This window comes from Chrysemys picta, chromosome 8 (genome assembly GCF_011386835.1).
Source record: "Chrysemys picta bellii isolate R12L10 chromosome 8, ASM1138683v2, whole genome shotgun sequence".
Taxonomy (NCBI): domain Eukaryota; kingdom Metazoa; phylum Chordata; order Testudines; family Emydidae; genus Chrysemys; species Chrysemys picta.
In genome coordinates this window covers 53823515-53843905 of record NC_088798.1, presented here as the reverse complement: position 1 = coordinate 53843905, position 20391 = coordinate 53823515, and the positions used below count along the sequence as shown (strand labels likewise).

The 20391-nt window shown below is 39.9% G+C and overlaps 1 protein-coding gene across 10 annotated transcripts in view; it reads left to right on the top strand.

Annotated features, from left to right (window-relative positions):
• Positions 1-20391, top strand: part of C8H1orf21 (chromosome 8 C1orf21 homolog) — a 241691-nt gene that overhangs the window by 147035 nt on the left and 74265 nt on the right. For all 10 annotated transcript variants that reach the window (XR_006174694.2, XM_042851283.2, XM_065555654.1 and 7 more), the window contains one exon: positions 18464-18540. Coding sequence is in view for 9 of the 10 variants with exons in the window: in XM_042851283.2 (XP_042707217.1) it covers positions 18464-18540 (77 nt within the window). In the remaining variant the exon portion in view is untranslated. The remainder of the gene's footprint in view (positions 1-18463; positions 18541-20391) is intronic.

The window sequence follows — 20391 nt, the reverse complement described above, 5'->3', positions numbered from 1 at the left end:
AAAAGGAGTCTATGGAACAACCTGTACTTCCTGTACATCACACATTAGATTACAAGCCTCAAATGGGACTGCAGCTGACAGGAAAATGCAGTTTCTGCTCTAACACAATAGGTTAATACTAATGTTTTGGGATACAGAAGTTCCTGGAATTATTTGGATTTATCTCAAATGAAGATAGTCCTTCATTTCATGTTTGCTCATGTTGGATACCGTCCTGTATTCTGCACTGTACCCAGCAGTCATAGCATTTTTTATTTATTCTTTCTGAAATACACTATTTTGTTAGTAGTTCTTATTTTTGCTATGCTGAGGAGGCACATTCATTCTCTATCTAGGCTTTTTGGAAAATCCCAAGAGAGTTAGAGGCTATCTCCTACTGAAAGTATTTCTAGTTTCAGTGGTTTGTGATGCTTTAAAACCATCAGACATTTGTCTTTCAGTCAAATATTTCTCATGGATATTCTCAGCTCAGAGTAATTTGTTGGGAGTGTAGACAAATCCATGTTTATATGTCTGGGGATTGGAGGTTCAGATAAAGGCAAATGTGTGTTCTTGGTGCAATACTAATTGATTATTTTCTGTCTTAACTCAAATGCAAAATCTGTATCAAGACAATGAAATGATCGCACAAAAGACAAATAAATCAGAGTTAAGATTCTCACAGTAACCTTAATTCTGCCCTTTTGTGTATAATAGTTATAGTACATATGCAGTGCTTCATCTGCAGTAGCTAATAATTGTGTACTTTGCACTTAAATATTACAGCTCTTTCAATCCAAGAATCTCAAAGTGCTTTATAAACTTTAATGTAGTCTAGTACCCCTCCCTCCCTATTTTCCCATAAGACAAATAGGCCTCACTGAACCTGCTTAAGAGTACACCCTTACTAGACAATACCCTTTCTTAAGAAACCACCCCAAAGTATCCTACCTGTATTGAGAAGAATCCCCCCATCTTTATTAAAAGCAATGGATGTTTATCAGTCCCTTCTTATTATCCCCATTTTCCAGATGAGTAAATTAAGACACAGATTACATTGTGTTTCAGCCACCATTTGTTGGGCTAGGTGCAGGAATCACTGAGGGAAATTCTTTGTCCTGTATTATGCAGAAGTTCAATCTAAATAATCATTATGTTCTTGTCACAGCTCAGCTCAACTGCACCTGTATATCCCCTTCCCGGCCCACCAAGGGCACCCACCTTTAGCCTCTTGGCTCCCAGCCATTACTTCTCTTGGGCAGGGACCCACATCTGTCACTCTTCTGATCAGGGTTTTTCCAGGATGCACAGTTCCCTGCCTGCACTGTGATATCCCCAGCAAGCCAGACTGCCTAAGCAGGCCAGTGTCTGCACTTTGCTTTCTCTTTGAAGGCTATAAACGGTATAATTGCCAGCAGTTATAAGTTACCATTCAGCCCTTTCTAAGGAAGCATATTTATTCTTAGATGAAAGCATTACAGAGAAGACATATTAAAAACAATGAAAGAACCTAACGCATATGCTAATAAGCTTTCCACAGATCACACCCTCCCTCCAATGAGGAATCAGTCCTTCAAACCCCATAAAGGGGTTTTCTGTGGTTAACAAGTCTGCTTCAGAATCAAAACAAGCATGAATAGTACAGTCTTTCTGTTATACAGCTTGGGTCTTTTGATCTTGGCCTCATGTACCAGGTGATTAGCAGATAAAGGCCAACTCCTCGGGGTGTAGTTTTAGCATAACCAAAGGTGGAGAATTTGCAAAATCCACTTCACACATATTGTCTCAGAAGTCCATTCTTGTCTGCCACATTGTTCAACATAGTCCTTTGATCATCCATGCCTTATAATAATACATATATAACCTTTGCATTTAATACAATGGACTCCAAAGATACTTAAATTTAATTCAGTAAGGCTTTTCCAGGATACTGTAGGAAATTGCTATATCTGTCACAGTTCCTTCCTTTAAAATCTATGACTTACGCATATTCACATTGAAGTTTGCAGTACAGCAAAGAGAAGAAGCCAGGTTTCTGGGGCCTAATCCTCGAGCACAACTGTGGGTTGAATGGGGAGAATAAAATGAAAGATGAGAGAAACAAATCATAGGAATTAAAAAGATACTGTGATGGCATTTGCATAATTTAGTCTTGTGCATGGTACTGCAAGAATGAGCACTTATTATATGGTAAGTCTTGCTTTTTAGAAAGATACATTACTATGTTTTTCTCTTCCCTGGCTACAAAACACTGCAAGTGGAAAATGTGGGTTACCAACGGTATCTGTTCTGTGTGAGCACGCAGCAGAGAATACATTATTCTACATGTTCAAAAGCTTCATGTGAAGTAAATATGTGGGTATTGGAAGCACATTGTGGGGATAATTGTTGTCAGTTGCAAGAATGCGCATTTGATTATTAGTAATAGATCCACACAATTGATATTATTTTTGGCGTTTATGTTGTTGCTTTATACGTGTGAATGATCCCTACAGGCAGTGAATGACCAAAATCTTCCAGCTACAGAACTAAATTCTATTTAAAAGGGTTGTCAGTTTTCTCTGTCTATTACCCTCTCACTGCTGTCACTGTTTTCCTAGGAAAACTGTCATATGTTTTGCTTTGTTTGCATGTTGCTTAGTCATTCATATGGGGCATCTTTTCAAGGGTGCTGTGTTTTCTAATTCATACATAGAGCATACTGTAGGGTTCCTACCTGTTAACAAGCTGCCAGCAAGGGCTGCTTCCCTCACTGGCTTCTCTTATTTTTCTGTCCATTATGGGCCTTAGTCATGAACACAGGGGAAATGAAAGCATTGTGTCCTGTATGAAATATCAGACACTGCATATCCCACTAAAATTGGATTAATAGGCCATTTACTTAATAAATTAAAAAAAAAATCTAACCACTTTATGAAACTGCTTTGATGTAACCGGGAAGTGTATGTGAATTTGTGTTATTTTCAGCACACTTAATCAAACATTTCATTTGGGGGTAAATTACTCCAACCAATATAATTGCAGCCCTTAGGAAAAGTGACACTGTTGCCATTTTGCAAAAGAAAGAAATTGTATTCCTCTCACTGCCTCCACAACATGGCTGTAGCTGGAGAATCCATTCTTGCCAACTGGTCCAAGCCACAACATAATGCAAAGCAGAGCAATAAAACACCACGTTTAATTAGACACATTGATCATCAGAATAAGGACTGTGCAAGTGGGGTTATATTTGTGAAGAATTTGCCATGATTTTCAGAGAGAATGTATTGAGCATGTTCTGAAAAAACAGGCACCTTTATAGTGTCTCAGATGGGGAATCTGAAAACTGAAGCACCTGAAATCACTAGTCACTTCCGAAAATGTAAGCCTAAGTATTTAAGAAGTGGTGCAATAATATATAGTCCTACAGATTCATGTCTACTGGCATTTTTGGAGGCATCTAAGTTGCTTGAAAAACCATTAAAAACTCAACAGAAATCTTAGCAGCCATAGCCTGCTTACCATTCTAGCACAATATGCTCTTGAGGGGAAACTAATGGAGGCATGTCACTATTATAAATGGGCTGTTTGATATACCAATTTACTTTTAAGATTGTCTGCATACCTTATGCCTGAATATAAATGTTTTAGGAGTTTCATGTAATAATGTTGTTTCATGTTTAATGCCAACTTTGAACACATTTCTGCATTTAGTGGAACATTGACTTCAGGAGATACACATGAAAAAATTGAGAGCATGAATAATATATATGTTCATTATAAAATTCTTTCAGTTATCAGTTTGTTGAGAGATGCATAGTAACTGTAACAATGTGGGATTAGTAAGTGGGTTAATTAGTTTTAAGTTGGGTTTTTTACCCAAAATGTTTGTAGTATACGACCACCGAGATGCACACAAATAAAGCAAGATGTGTTGAGCTTTTGCTTCTAATTGCTTTGAAACCTATAAAATTGCCCTGAGAGTCAGTGCAACCTTTTATGACTTGTTAGTGATGCAGTTTTCAGCTTTTGTCCATCTATATTTAATTTGCTAGGTAAAACTGTACTTGTTTCGATGTACAAAAAGCCATCTAAGGTCTGGTATATTAATGAGAATTAGATAACACATTCTACTTGATACCACTCAGAATTTCCTTTTTAGTCTTGTCTGGGTATTTTTTTACTACAGAAAACTCTTCTTGAGGTTTTAGTTCCGGGAAGCAACTCATATCACCTAACTGTGTGTGTGTAATTATTAGGAACATTTTTCAACTTGGAAAAATAAATCATGGAGACCCATTGCAAAATCATGCTGTATACCAAAGGTTCTCCGACTTCTTCATGTTGTGAACTGTCGTTTAAGATAGAAATTTCCTAGGCACATCTCCTACCTTCTGAATTCTGATTCTCTTTCCTGCATCAGGTACAGTGGTTGGCTTTGTGAAAAAATAAAATGCGGACAATGTTGAAGAAACACAATGAAAATGGTATCAGAGGGGTAGCCATGTTAGTCTGGATCTGTAAAAAGCAACAAAGAGTCCTGTGGCACCTTAAAGACTAACAGATGTATTGGAGCATAAGCTTTTGTGGAGCAGAGACGAAGTGGGCATTCACCCACGAAAGCTTATGCTCCAGTACATCTGTTAGTTTTTAAGGTGCCACAGGACTCTTTGTTGCTTTTTACAATGAAAATAAACTTTGATAAAAGACATGACTACAGTTGTTTTGGTTATGACCCCTCATTTTAGTCTATATTGTTTATTTCCTTACTCGGTGTGTTATTTTTAAGTATTGCAGAAGCCTTGGAAACCAGAAAACCCTGATCCTGAAAACAATGTGAACCAATATTGTGTAACTGGGGAGGTTTCTGAATCAGGATATTTCCAGTGCTCTATAAGGGACTAGCTGAATTATTAAAATTTGGGAATCGGATTACAGAAAGGAATTTTGAGACAGAAATGGTCCAAAGGCGATAAGCCTGCTAACCTTCCTGGCCCTTGTATCACACCTACTACAGTAGGTAGAAAAACTAGGAATGTAATCACTGGTAAAGAATCAAGGATATGTTTGGGGTTCTTCCAGATACTAAAGAGGATAGGATGGGTAGGTGCAAATACAAGCTTCCACAGGAGTGTATCCTTGGCCCCCTCCTCCTATGGCATTTATATCCCCTCTGGGTAAGTTCATCTGCTCACATGGCTTCAGTTACCATCTTCATATCAATTACTCACAAGTCAACCTCTCTGATCCAGTCTTGTCCACATAGATTCAATATTGCATCTCAACCTATATCTCTGACATTTCCTGTACTTGAAAACTGTTATCATTTCCTTTCTCAGTTCTCTCTTTTCCAGACTAAACAAATCCAATTTTTGCAATCTTCCCTCATAGGTCATATTTTCTAGACCTTTAATCATTTTTGTTGCTCTTCTCTAGCCTATCTCTGTCCCATTGGTGTTGAAATTGTGAAATGCTCTCCAGAGAGTTTCCGACTGTATGGACAGAGGGGTTTTTGCTGAATATTGATTTGGATGTGGGTGTGTGATTGGGAAGGGAAGGAAAGAGGAGTGGGAAAACACAGAATCAGAGAGAGACACAGACAGCCTGAACAAATCCAAGCAGAAGCATAGGCGCCGACTCCGTGGGTGCTCTGGGGCTGGAGCCACCCACGGGGAAAAATTAGTGGGGGCTCTGCACCCACCGGCAGCCAAGCTCTCCTCACCCCCCGCCCCAGCACCACCACCTCCTCCCCTGAGCGCACAGCGTCCCTGCTCTTCTGCCTACCTCCCAGCGCTTCCCGCCCAGGCCGCCACCAAACAGCTGTTTGGCAGCGTTAGCACGCTCCGGGAGGCATGGGGAGGAACAGGAAAGTCGCACGCTCAGGAGAAGAGGTGGGGCAGGGCAGGGATTTGGGGAAGGAGTTGGAATGGGGGCAGAGAGGGGACAGAGTTGGGGCGGGGACTTTGGGGAAGGGGTTGGAATGGGGTGGGGAAGAGGTGGGGCAGGGGCGGGGCCTCATGGAAGCGGTGGAGTGGGGGCGGGGGCAGAGTGGGGGGTCGAGCACCCACGTGAAAGAGAGGAAGTCGGCATCTATGAGCAGAAGCCTGTAAGCATAGTGTGGCAATGGAAGACTCTAGAGAAAAGCTTTTGGGTCCGAAAGAGGCTTTGGGCAGTAAGTAAAGAAGTTATCCCTTGTTTTTGGTTCCTCCTGCATTTGGAGAAACAGGACTTTGTACGGTTCCTTGTAAATAAACAAAAGTGCATCAAAGAAAATACCAGATTTCTGTCCCCAACTGGAACATCTCCAAGCCGATCAGTTATTACATGGAAGTAGGGAATTCTCTGGATACCATAACTGGGCACTCCAGAGTTATTAGGGATGAATTATGTGCTTGATAGGGAAATTTAAAAAAAAATTAGGGTGTTAGCTGTACTAAGTATTACTGTGTGTTGAACAAGCTTTTGGGAGGGGTGGGTTCCTGGAATTTTTAGTTGGTGCAGATACTTCTGCCTTCTTTTATAATTTCCATGTAACAAATGAGGAAACTGTGGCGTGGAGATGTTAAGAATTGGTCATTTGAGCAGGCAAAAATGTAGTTTGCATGGTAAGAATAGGTGCATAATTGTGTGTTAATTTTAAAATTCAGGTTCCCACCATCCTAACTTTGACTGAGACTGTCATCTCTGCATAGCTCAGGAAGTATCTTTCCTTTTGACTTAATGGACTTTGGATCATGCTCTTAAAACACAACAGAAGTGAGTCCATGCCTGTTCACAAATAATGGGAGGTAATGTGCATATATTTCTTTCTGCTCACTGATAATATTTCATTTACTTACTTTTCACCAGGAGCTCGATATTCCTCTAAGAAAGTTATACATACTGCTGGGGGGCTTGCGAGCCGCACTTTTACAGAGTTTGGCCACCCCTATTATATATCAACAACCTGGAGATCAGTAGTGACTGTAGATCAAGGTTTTTTCTTTTTCTAACATTTTAAGTTTCCGTGAGTATACTGGAGAAGTGTTAGGTCTAGCCTATGTTTCAGTTTGGAATGGTGTTTGAAAACAAGGTTAATGGTTTGAATACAGTTTGGCTGGCTGTTTATGCATGGACAAACCATGCTTACAAACCATACCTCTCACAAGGTCCCACACCAAATTTTATTTCAGACTGATTTAGGGAGTTTTATTTGACCTTTTTTAAACCTACACAGCGTGGCTCTTGTAGTCACAGTAATAAACTTGTTTCATCTGCAGGTTTAGCACCATGCAGACTGCCACCCTGCTCTCTTCCCTGTATCGATCTTCCAATGTCCTCTTCAGTGACATCTGATCTGAGGTTATTTAGTTTCTGTTAAGATTACCACCTGGCCAGCTTTCCACTGGCTCAGCTGTTTGTTTTTGCCTGAAAGCAGCAAGCTGAAGCTAAGCAGAAGCTAGTTTTTATTTTCAATTTTTAAAAGACTTCAATAAATAAAAATATAGGGCCTTATTATTAGAAGAGCTGAGTACCTGCTGCTCTCACTGACTGGAATTGGAGCTGTGGGGGCTCAGAATTTCCTAAAAATCATGCCCAGAGGCCTAGTGGTTAAAGCACAGGACTCTCCATTTGGAAATCTGGGTACTATTTCCAGCTTTTGCACAGACTTGCTGTGTGATCTTGGGTGGCTGGGACCTGATTTTCCAAAAACACCCCCCAAACCCATAGTTGTGCATGGATTTTTACCATGACTTTGCAAGGAAACTGCATGTTTGTGTGCTCAGAAGGCCAGTCTCTTAACATCTCTGCTTCTGTTTCCTCATTTGTTACATGGAAAAAATAAAACTTACCTATCTCACAAGGGTGTTGTGAGACTTAATTCATTAACGTTTGTAAGTTGCTTTGAGACCATCAGAATGTGCTGTAGAAGGGCAAAGAATTATGGGACAAATCCTGCTTTCTTTGCTCGTGGAAAATTCTCATGGTCCCATGGCTTCCTCCCCCGCAACCCTTCCCTCTTTAGGACTGAATAAGGACTCAAAGATTTGGTTCTACATTGTCATTTATTATTTACCAATAAATGTTAAGCAGCTTTTATTTTGAAGATGTTTGAATAAAGCATGAAGTTACCAAATAATAACTTGTAGTTGCTTCCTATCTTTCTCAAGAAGAGTCTGCTTTTATTAACAATCTACTTCAGTCTGATTTCCTGGCTCTTTACCAGAGAGATTTTCCTAATTTGTTTTTAATGTGTTCAGCGCATTCTTGTATTTCAGGTGGATAAAAGACACACAAGGCCATGTTCTAACAAACATTGTCAATCTGTTTCCTGTTTGTTAAATCAGTAGATGGCTCATTCTTTGCTTGTAATACAAACTTCAGCCCAGTACTGTGCGTGTTTTTTTTAACACATAGTACATGAATATAAGCTGTATTTTAAAAAGTGGGTTTTTTTGTTTGTTTGTTTGTTTTTAAAGGACCAAGGTGCTCCATGCAGCAATTTTAAAACACACAGTGAAATGAATAGGCCAGACACCATTGTTGCTCTAGTGGCAGGTCGCAAGCCATATTTTCTAGCAGCCTGGGGCAAAATGTGAGTCAGTAATGGAACAGTGCCAGTCTATTGACTATATGTCATGGTTGTGTGTACATGACTGAATCCACATTGTAAAATTATCATAGCCTAGTGTGTGTATAAGGGAGTCTGGGGACTTTGTAATGTTGTTGGCGTTTTTCATTAGCTTTGGCTGTTGATAGAAGGATGCTGAAGTCCTTACTTTAATTTAAAAGAAGTATAACTGGTGGTTTGTGTATCCCATGGGTCAGTGTGTGTTGCATATTCCTCCTCTGTGTCTGATTGACAGAGGATATGGGTTTGTTACAGCTTCCAGCTACAGAGCCTGGTTGTTTAGCTCAAGCTGTAGACATATGTACTTTCAGCTCTGGAGTTCAGTCTCTGATGTTGGCCAAGATGGAAGCCTCCAAGTATGCACAGTATAAGTGTGTGTGTGTGTGTGTGTGTGTGTGTGTGTGTACATGTACATATGCCATGTGTAGTGGTGATGTCGTGCGATTTCTTCTGGTAAATTGTAGAAACCATATGATAAACTGCTTTTATTGTGTACCTTTGACCAACTGCCAAAGCTTTTAAATGCACTGTCACATGTTCCGCTCTTCACTGTAAAGTTATAGCCCAATAACCAGCTGACATAATTAACAGTTTCAAACTGCTTTGTGTTGTCATGATTCTAGGAAATTAAGAATGTGGTCCTATTTACTCTGGGTAAACTACTAGCAAAATGTTAACTTAATTAGAAGAACAAATAATTGTTCATATAAATATTAAACAATTTTTAATTCAGGTGGAAATTCAGGTGGAATCTAATAATAGGGTTGCCAGGTGTCTGGTTTTTGACCGGAATGCCTGGTCGAAAAGGGACCCTGGCAGCTCTGGTCAGCAGTGCTGACCAGGCCACTAAAAGTCTGATCAGTGGCACAGCAGGGCTAAAGAAGACTCTCTGCCTGTCCTGCTCTGTGCGGCTCCCAGAAGCGGCCAGCATGTCCAGCTCCTAGGCATATGGGTGGCCAGGGAGGCTCCGCGCGCTGCCCCCGCCCTGAGCGCCAGTTCCACAGCTCCCTTTGGCTAGGAGCTGTGGGGGGCAGCACCTGTGGGGGCGGGCAGCGCCAGAGCCCCCTGGCCCCTCTGCCTAGGAGCCGGATGTGCCGGATGCTCTCCCACCAACACAGTTACTGCCGCTTGTTGGAGGTAGGTTTAATTCTGTCGATGGTAGAGCGCTCTCCCATTGGCATAGCGGCGACACGAGCTATCTTACAGCGGCACAGCTGCATCGGTACAGCTGTGCCCCTGTAAGCTCGCTGTGTAGACATGGCCTAACAGTCATTTATTTTAAGTACTATCATGCATATAAAAGTGCAAATATTTGACCTTCAATAGTAATTACTGTTGTTGTTGTGCTGTTAAAAAGCTGCTGCATTTCAGTAGTGAATGAAGTGATCCCAGCATATAGTTTGTTTGTGAAGTGTTTTGGGATCCTACAAAATGATGAGTGTGTATAAATATTTTAATGATTGATATTTATATAATATTTAAATAGTTGTGAAAGACTTAATTGATATTAAGCTGTAAGGCATTCTGAAGCTACCTTTGAGATTTATGTTGAAATGAATGTATTTTGGCTCATGTGCTAAGGAGGCACAGTCATCTTAATAAATCAAACTTCTTTCTGAGAATTTGTTACCTGCTATTGTTACAAATACATCCAAGGCCTAAGATCATTATAACTAAAAGAGTTAAAAGTGGAAAAAATCCTCTTTTTCTCAGTCTGTTCGCTTAGTGTATTTTGATGACACTTTGAAGAATTAGCAAAACAGATTTTATACGGTTGTTCTCCAACAGAAATAAAGAAGTCTTAAAGAATAGGAAAATGTGACTCTAGGTCCACAAAAATTTGCATTTGTTAGTATCTGAAACTGATTTTAACTAGTTTTTTTAACAAGCTGACTACACTTCTTGTGGACCATGTCCATTTAAAAAAATGGTATACATACAATAATACATAACTTACCTCGGAGCTATTATCTGCAATCTGGTAACTAAATATTTTAGTACATGCTCTGCTTTGGAAACCATGTCCTTTTAAAAATCAATCCACCTTATCAATAATTTTAAGTTCTGTTAAAGATGGAATTTGTATCTAGTTACAGGATTGATGTCATGCATGTGCTTAAGTTTTTTGCAAGATCAGGATCTGCAGACATGCATGTCAAGCACCTTTACTCTCAGGAACAGTCCCATGTTAGTCAATGGGACAACTCACATTATAAGCGCTATGCTGCTCAGTGGTAAATGTTAGCAGGATGGGTCCTTAGTTAATGTTTCTGAGTTTGAAGTTCAACTTTCTATTTATTTTTCTTATACATTTCCTTAAAAACATTATGAACCAAAGGAACTTTTACAAACCTTGGTATTGGGGGGGAGGGGGAAAGAGGGAATAAGAATCTGCTTCTGACAAGAGTCTTTCTATGCCAAGGTTCTGCAGAGAAAGAATATTTAAAATTAAGTTAATAAACCTCTTGGAAATTGGTTTGAATGGAAACACTGACAGACATTTAATTAATGTGGCACTAGTGGTTGCCGCAATGCTAATAGCATCTGGCAGTACAGTCATTGCCATCTGTTAATACCCAGAAATTCTGGTATAGCATATCCTTTTTGGTGGAGCTATCAATAATTAAGAAATCTATCAAATGAAATCATCTTAATTTGATGACTGCTTTACCTTGATTGTGATAAGGTGCAACATAATGGGGAGATATATCTTTGAAGTACAACACAAAATATCCATGGTTGTTATAAGACCTGACCTCCTTTTTGTTGTTGAATATCCAATACAAATATTCAGGCATCAAACTCTGCTTTTAAAAAAATATATATGTTGTAAGGGACAGTGTGAAAGTAGCTACAATATTGTGAATTTGCCACATCCTTACAGAGTGTGTGATCTTGGGAGGGGGCGAGGGGAGCCAAGGTCCCTTTTAAAGTTTAGTTTAAATTTGTAAAAAGTGTGTTCATTTCTATTGCATTCAAATATGTCATATTAAATCCTTGTTAGTGGAAGAATATTTTAAACTTATGAATTATATAGCTACATCAGCAAGACGTGGAGCACAACAACATGGTTTTTAAATTGTTCACCCACACGTACACACATCCTACATACCATTTAAAGAAAAATAACTTTTCTGTTTGTACTGGTTTCCCAAAACACGTTTATGAAAGAATCTTTTGTAGACAATCACTAGAGAGCAAGGCATCACTAAAACAGGTTGCTTTTTTTAATCCAAAGAAAAATGAAAAAGAGTGAACCATACATATATTTTTTAAGCATTTTATGGCGTGAGACAGCTATACATTTTCTGTTGTGTTCTCTATATATTTTTATATCATGCTCATCACTATGGTGTTTATGGCACACTGGCGATGGGGAGAAGGTGGTGAGGAGGGGGGAGCTTGGGTGCCGGTGGGTGCAGAGCACCCACTAATTTTTCCCTGCAGGTGCTCCAGCTGTGGCGCACCCACAGAGTGGGCGCCTATGCATTCCACAGTCTTCACCTCTGGAGAAGCTTCTGTCTCCTGCACAGACAAGTTTTACTATTATTGTTGAGAGTTCCATTGTGCTAGAGGATCATAGTTGTCACTGCAGTCTTCATCCCAGAGGTTTTGAAGGGCTTTTGGTATCCTGGGGCCACGCCACGGAGCATTTTGAAGATAGGGTCCGAGACCTTAAACGTAATTCAAAATTCCATGATAAGCCAGCATAGAGAACAGAGGACAGGAGTGATATTCTCATGGTAGGCCATGTTGCTGAGGAGACGCGCTGCAGTGGTCTGTACTAGTTGGAGTTTCCTGAGTGCCCAGGTATATTGCATTGCTGTAATCCTGCCAAGATGGAAGATAGGCATGAATAACTGAGGATCGGTCTTCATCTCCCATGATGGGACAGAGTCCCCTATCCAATCAGAGATGGTGGAAGACATTACTTGCTGCTGCTGCGATGTGGAAGCTCTGCATCTGTGAAGAATCTAACAGTACTCCTAAACTACGGACTGAATTGACCAATTGTGGATGAGAACCTTCAGTAAAAGGAGACTGCACTGTGGCTGCAAACTCCTCAAAATATTTTTCTCCGCCCACCAGCATCATCTCTCTTTTGGTTGGGTTCAGCTTCAGCCGGCTGTTCTTCATCCATGAGCTGATCTCATCCAAGCGTTGGGCCATATTGGTGGTAGTGGTGTGGTCATATGAGGTGAAGGATAGGCAGAGCTGTGTATCCTCCGCATATTGCTGGTACTTGAGTCCATGTCCTCTCACCATTTCACCTAATGCTTGCATGTAGATAGGAATAGGACTGGAAAGAGAATTGACTCTTGCAGAACCCCACAAGTGAGGGCTCTAGTGGAATGATGTGCAATTTCCCATCACTACTCTTTGGGTGAATCTCTCTAGGAAGGACTCAAACCACCTCTCGCAGGTAAGGTTGCAGAATCTCATGATCAACAGTGTTGAACACTGCAGAGTGGTTCAGGAGGATTAGAATGGATGTCTGTTCTCTACCTATTGGCAGTGCCACTGAAGCAGATTCAGTTCTGTGTCCTGGCCTAATCCAGATTGTGCTGGTTCTAGAATGTTGCCTTTAGTTAGCTGAGCTGGCCTTTTACTAGTTTCTCTGGGAGATTTCGCAGGAATGACAGGCTTGACATGCTTACATGCAGTTGAGTACTATTACATTCCTTTCTTCTACTGTTGCTGTTTTTCATTTTGTGGTAATGCTCAAAGGCCCTGAGGAGGATGGACCCATTGTGCTAGGCCCTGTACAAACATATAAAAAAATACACAGTCCCTACCCTAAAGAGTTTACAATTTGGGGTTCCAGTTCTTCAAAGCTTTAGGGCTTGCCTGTATGCAGAGTTGCACTGGTTTAATTTAAGGTTTGATTTTTAAACGGATTCAGTTAAACAATTGCAAGAGGCTGTGTGGAAACTCTTATTTTGGTTTAATCCAGACTCATTTTGATTTAGTTTATTTTGATTAGGCCTGATCCACACAGGAAAATTGTACCGGTTTAACTTAAATCAGTTTTTAAACCAGTATAGCTGAACCAATGGAAACCCATTCTTATTTCATTTTAAAAGTAGCTTATTTCAGTTTAGTTTGTTGAGTGTGAACAGGTTTAAGTTAAACTGAAATAAGCAACACTTAAATAATAACAAGTTTGTATGTAGACAAGGCCTCACTCAATTGCTTTAATTCATGCTTGTGAGTAGTCCTGTTGATGTCAGATTAAATTAAAGCAAATACATATTTGTTATGTAAGCAGAGTCAGGATGAGCTCTACCCTGACATCTGGTGGTGAATTATGGCGAGTGTGGAAAAGAACTCCAGGGGCTGATCTTGTTTGCATAGGCACACCCACTCGCCTGGCATGAAACAACAGCAACTGAAAGTGGTTACTTTGGCTGGTGTGGGATCCTCAGTTTTCTCTGTTATTGGGGCAGGAAGAATAAAGTTTTGTTACCCTGATTCTGAGAATCAAGGCCAGTGGAACTGTTGTATGACAGAAGGACTGAGTGAGTCCTTCACCATTACCTAAGTAGCACTTGCTTGACAAGGGGCATGGGTTACAAAGCCCAGTGAATTGAGAGAGGATGGGGACAGGTATTTGTACCTGATGGTATGGGCCTCCCTCTGAGGGTTTGAAACACCAATTGCGCTACCTCCTCTCTCTCTCTCCACTGTTGAATGTCAGAGCTAACTTTGATTCCATTAGGAGTCTAGTTACAGGCTGCTGAGCTGAATTCACTTTGGGCCAATGGTGCACTAGCACTGGGGCTCCCCTACTATGAGCTGAAATTGCTAAGAGCTGAAATCACAAAAGAGCTAAAGTTATTAAGAGCTGAGATCACTGAGTACTGTGTTAACTAGTGGGGGAGCCTGAAGCTATATTGCTAAGCAGCTGGTGGAGCAATTTGTGGGGACGACTGGAGGAGCGGCGCGGGGGCGGTTGGAGCGGCCCAAGGAACAGCGAGCGGAGCTGTTTGCGGGGACGGCTGGAGCGGCTCACAGGTCGGTGAGCGGAGCGGAGCAGCTTGTAGAGCGGAGCAGTTTGTGGGACGGCAGGAAGTGGACTGGCTCGTGGTGAAGGCTGTGGCGGAACCCCACGGAGAGACGGCCAGCCGGCCTTGAATCACGTAAGGTGCCCCTTAACACTCTGCGTGCCCCCTCCCCTTTTACTCTGGGGCTGCACTGACCAGGGACAGAGACTTTTGGGACTTTGGGTGGTTGCTGGACCCAAGAGACTTTGGGGGTGTTGGACTTTGGGGACTCTGGGTGATTTTTGGGTTGCTGGATTCAAGAACCAAAGGGAAAGGACACAGCCCAATTTGCTGGGGTGGGTTTTTTGATCATGGTTTGTGTTATGAATCCTGTTTGTGGTATTTTTCCAATTTAATGCTGATGTCGTTTACCTCATGTTATTAAACACTTTCTGTTACGCTCAGACTCCGTGCTTGCGAGAGGGGAAGTATTGCCTCTTAGAGGCACCCAGGGGGTGGTATGTAATTGTCCCAGGTCACTGGGTGGGGGCTCAAGCCGGTTTTGCATTGCGTTATTGAAACAGAACCCCTAGATACAGAACCCGGCCCTTGTTGCTGCCAACTTAGATGGGCAGAAGGGTTACAGTTATATATATGTATTGCATATTAAGTATTATCAGGATGGGTGCCTGAATTAACTCGGCACAAAATAAGGATGTGTTTATGGGGGTGGAGAAGAGTAACATAAATAGCACTGCATAGTTACATAGGCTCACCAAATACATAGCCTGATAGTTCCAAATCATTTGTAAGTTTTTGTTGGTTGATTTTATTTGATATAAGAATTCAGACAATTAATTATTACTGAATTAATTTGTCTTCCAAATTATGGGAAATATTTGATATATTTTGTTTATGCTTTGGAGAACTATTTATGGAAATCTATTTTTATAGAGCAAATATTTGTCCTATGTTACAAAATATTGCTGGTAAATAATAGCTATAAACATAGCGATGAGCCAGCTTAAGACAGAACCTTACAAGAATGATTTGGGCGCAGTTTTTATTTGTTTTCTGGGGTTATTTATTTATTTTTTTTAATTCCTTTTATTCTGCCCATTACTCCAGCTGAGCAACAGATGGAGAATCCAGGGGAGAAGAAACATACTCTGATTAGATAAAATAATTGAAATGTATTAATTATTGATGCCCATTTCGTAGGGTAATAGAAATGATCACAAAAACACAGGACTGGAAGTCGAGATCTGGGAATCTGTTCCCAGCTCTACCATGAATTTTTCCAAAGTGACCTTGGTAATCTTTCTGCACCTGTTTTGTCATCTGTAGCATGGGTATAAAACTATGACCAGGGCAGTGGGGGCTACCTTAATTAATTTTTTGTATGCTGCTTTCAGATCTATGAACAGAAGTCTCTATATAAAGGCAAATTATTTTTTTCTCTGGTCTTTTAATTGCTCTTGATTGACAAGTTTCTCCTCAGAAGCCAACCAAGGCCTTGTCAGTAGTGGGGATTGTCCTGATTCCAGTCACCCATGTAGCTAAACTACTTTTGGAGTTTGCACTAGACAAGGAAAGTTGTGATTTACACTGATGTAGTTTAGCTCTGCTTGAAACCAGAGCAAGGTGTAAATCACAGCTCTCTTTTCTTTTACTTTGCACTGGTGATAGAAATTGGCAGAGACATGGTGTGTATCTTTGGGAGGAGTGCAGGAAGTGGTATGAAAAGAGGTGTGGCATATGAGTGTTGAGAAAGTGGGGATCACAGAATTCAACTTCTATTTTCATTACTAGGTGGCGTGCACCTGTAGCCACTGAACTTGCATACTTTGGGTTGTATTCTAACTCCAGATATGTGATACACATCACTATATGTCTCCAATATCCATTATCACATGCTGGCTAGCACAGCAGCAGATATTTTGGGATACAACAGCAAGACATGCCATGTATATGAGACTGGAAGTTGATCTTGTACCTCTGTTTCTGATAAGTTACCAGCCTAGCATCTCTCTTTCCCTCTGATTAGCCTTGAGATCTACTCCTCTTTCACTTGACAATTTTATTGGCTTATCTTACATGCACAAAAAAAGTCATCGACAAATAACTGTTGAAGCAAGATTAAAAAATGCTATGAAAGCAAATGAATTCAGAAGATGGGATGCACTCTTTATCCTGATGCTTCAGCATTGTTCCATTGAATAATGGTGAGATAATGACTGGTAAGATGTAAAGATATGAGTGAAGGCCCAAGTTTAGGCTTGTTTTTTCCTGAATTTTATTAACTCATTTTCAAGTAAGATACCACTTAGTCTGCAGTCCTTTCAGAAAGGTTACAGTGATTTGCACCAGAAAAAGTGTCAAGCATGTATAGAAAGTTGATGCTTCCAGTCCTTATGGAATTATTCATTCAAGAATTAATTGTATATTGACCCACTTTTAAAATCAAGTAACTCACCAGCCTATTATTAAAAATAATTTAAAGTGATTGATCCATTCAGGTTTTTTAAATGAGACTATAGAAGACAGACAAAATCTAAAAATTATTTTTTTGTGTTTAACTTTTCAAAAATGGTCACAGCAGCCAAGTGCCAAGGAAATTAGATTGATTTATTTAGTTGATAGCCTAACATTTGACTGTTCTACACCATCTGTACTGTCAGATATTTCTAATGCAAATCACTTTAATAATATTTAAGTAAAAAATGACCATATTCTTTTCAAAATTTTGTCAAGGTAAGTGACACCTTGTATGCCAAGTTTTTTGATTCATAGCAAATTTTTGTACTGAAAACAAGGTGTTACCTTGAAATGCTGGCTCAAAGCCAAGCCAAGGATTTTCTCTTTTTTTGCCCCCCTCCCCCTTTTTTTTTTGGTTTAATTATTCTGTGTACAGGACACAATTGTGTACCTGCCCATAAGCATATTGCTTGATTTATTCTTTTGTCCCTTTCTGTCTTATTTTATGTCCGAATAGGTAAAATCTTCATAACTGCTCCTTTATTAATTTTACAACCACATTTGATTTTTTGTTCTCCCTGTGTTGCTCGCTCTGGTCAGCTGCACTATGACAAATGCATGCCTACAGTTTACTCCTAATATTGACTTGACTTTAATTTAAAGCTCTAACAGTTCTACGTAAAGAAGTTTCTTCAGTGATACTTCTTTCCATTACCATGCCCCCAAAATTTGCTGCTGCTGCTTTACTTATCCACCCACCCATGTTTTGAGCTACAAAAGAACTAAAGTGTGCATGTGCATGAGAAAGAGAGAGAACTTGGCAATTGAGTGTGTGAGTGTGATCTTAGCACTTTCAACAAGGTGCTGAATTGACAGCCTGGGAGACGGAAGTCTTTAACTCCAGCCCTCTTTTTGAGAGAGCTAACTCTATAGGTAAAAGGTTAGTTCAGTCTCTGTGACCATTCAGTATTTTGCCTCACCACCTCATGAAAGGTGCCAATTAGTGCTGCTTGGCAGGTAACCTGTCTACGAGTAACTAGACTCAGATTTGCACAGGCCACTAGACAGTCATCTGATAATAACAACTTTGATCACTACCAGCCTGTGTTAGATTTGAACCAGTGACCTGGAGACCCAAGGTTCTGTATCCTATTACAAATCCTCTGAGCCATCGGGTCCACGTTTGTCATTTTTAACAAGAGTATCTGTAGGCCGCTAGCTGTACTATTACAGAACTGTTCTAGATTTCCTTAAAAGATTTTTTTATTTGGTTTCCTCATGGTTAATGCTTTATGTTTATAAATACCTGGATTTTTACAAATCCATTTGCAGAGGCTGGTTTCTCTGTACTAGAGAGTAACATTCTGAGGACAAATATACAGAAAGTATGTTTAATAAATGCTGATTGTATATGTGTTTTTGTGTGTTTCAGGAAAAAAGTGCCAGTTCAAATGTAAGACTTAAATCTAACAAAGAGGTTCCAGGATTAGTACATCAACCCAGAGCAAAGTAAGTTACACTCCATAATTTTAATAGAAATGAATGCTTATTGAATTAAAACAGTACCCCCAAAATATCCAAACTTTGCCCAAGTAAAGGTTGCATTGGTAGCTCCCCCAACAACCGAAGGGTCACACCTAGCTTAAATAAAACAGAGAAGAATGCAGCCATCCTCACATTTTTCTTGCAGATGGATGGCCTATTGAGAACTGCTCAGATCAAGCAGAGTCATTGCATGCCAGGATATTTAGTCTCTGAGCATGGCTGTATTCATGATGGAAGTACCCTTGAGACATGCTGTACAATTCCATAGGTATTAGGTGGGTCAGAGGCTGAACTTCAGCCATCCTTGCAATACCTTGTTCTTGGCTTGATTTTCAAAGATGCAAAACTTGTTTTTCTTGTTGCATAGATTTACCCTGCCACACCTTCCCAGGGTACCTCACTACATTATAGTTCTCATATGATACATTTGTTTATACACATAAATAAATACACATTCACCCGCACCCTAACCAGATGTTATTTACAAAGATTCTGTCCAATGTTTAGGCTTACTTTGGTAGATAAACAGCATAACAAATTTGGGAATTAGACTAAACTACTTCCATTTAAGATGATGATGGTGTTTGTTATATGCTGACAGTGTGCTATGTTGCAGTCAGTTTATGCAACCCTTAGATTAAAGTTCTCTTGCTATTTCCTTTTGAAATCAGTCAGTATTAAACACAGCACTGCCTTGCCATATTTACCTCTTATGACAGTATTAGTTGCCAGTATTAATTACTTGTTTCATATCTCAATCACCATTACATTTTAGTCACCAACTGAATTGAAAATAAGAGATTTCATGGTAGCATAGATTTGGTACTTAACAGTGAAATGATAAAGCAGTGTTGTTGCATTCTAAGCAATAAAGGAGACACTGTTCTTTACTAGAGATAAGAGCCCTACAGGCACAGTATAAACTTAAACTTGCTGCATTCAAAGTACATTGTGCAAATTGTCACATCATATAACTTTCAAGAGAGTCCTTGAAATACAGTGCAGCTTTTTTATTATTTTTTTTTAGTCTAGAAAACAGATATAAATGGAAAGCAATTCATTTGGGTGAGAGGGACAATTTGTACCCTTCAACAAGGCAGTAAGTACTGCAGTATTTTACTTCACTCAAACCATGTTCATGGATGTAAAGACACGCTTGGATACAGGAGCACAATGTAGCTCTTCCTCTCTGGCTACCACTGCTAGCTTGGTGACTATCAGATTGGGTTAAAGGGAAAAAATTACTTTAGTCAGCCATCTGTTCAGCTGCATCTGAGGCAGGAAGAGATTAACGATTTATTTTCTATGTAATTTGGTTGATCCTTTTTTGTTTTCAAGCAGGAGTTTAAAACGTTCCTACAGAAACCAGATTTAACAAAAGAAATGCTCCTTGATAAGATAATAGGCAAGTTCTGTTGTCTTTCTACAAAAATAAATATACTGTTCTCTCTTATAACATTAGGCTGTTCTGTAAAACCTGCACTATTTATCCAACATGACCTGATCCTGCCAACACTTACCCACTGACAGGCTTTACTTACAGAAGTATTTCCACTGAATTCATGTATACATTTACACAAACATCTTTGCAGGTCTGGATACCAACTTACTAGCTAATCACTTGTTAAATATCAGTTTTTGTTGAATTAAGTGTACAAGTACAATCATGGCGATTACTGCTACACCTAGCAGAACTTGGATTTTACAAATCAAAGCCCAGATCTTGCAAAGACTTACTCAGACAATTATCGTCTACATATGTGATTAATCCCATTAAGTAATTGGAACTACTCACGTGCATAAATCTCAGGATGG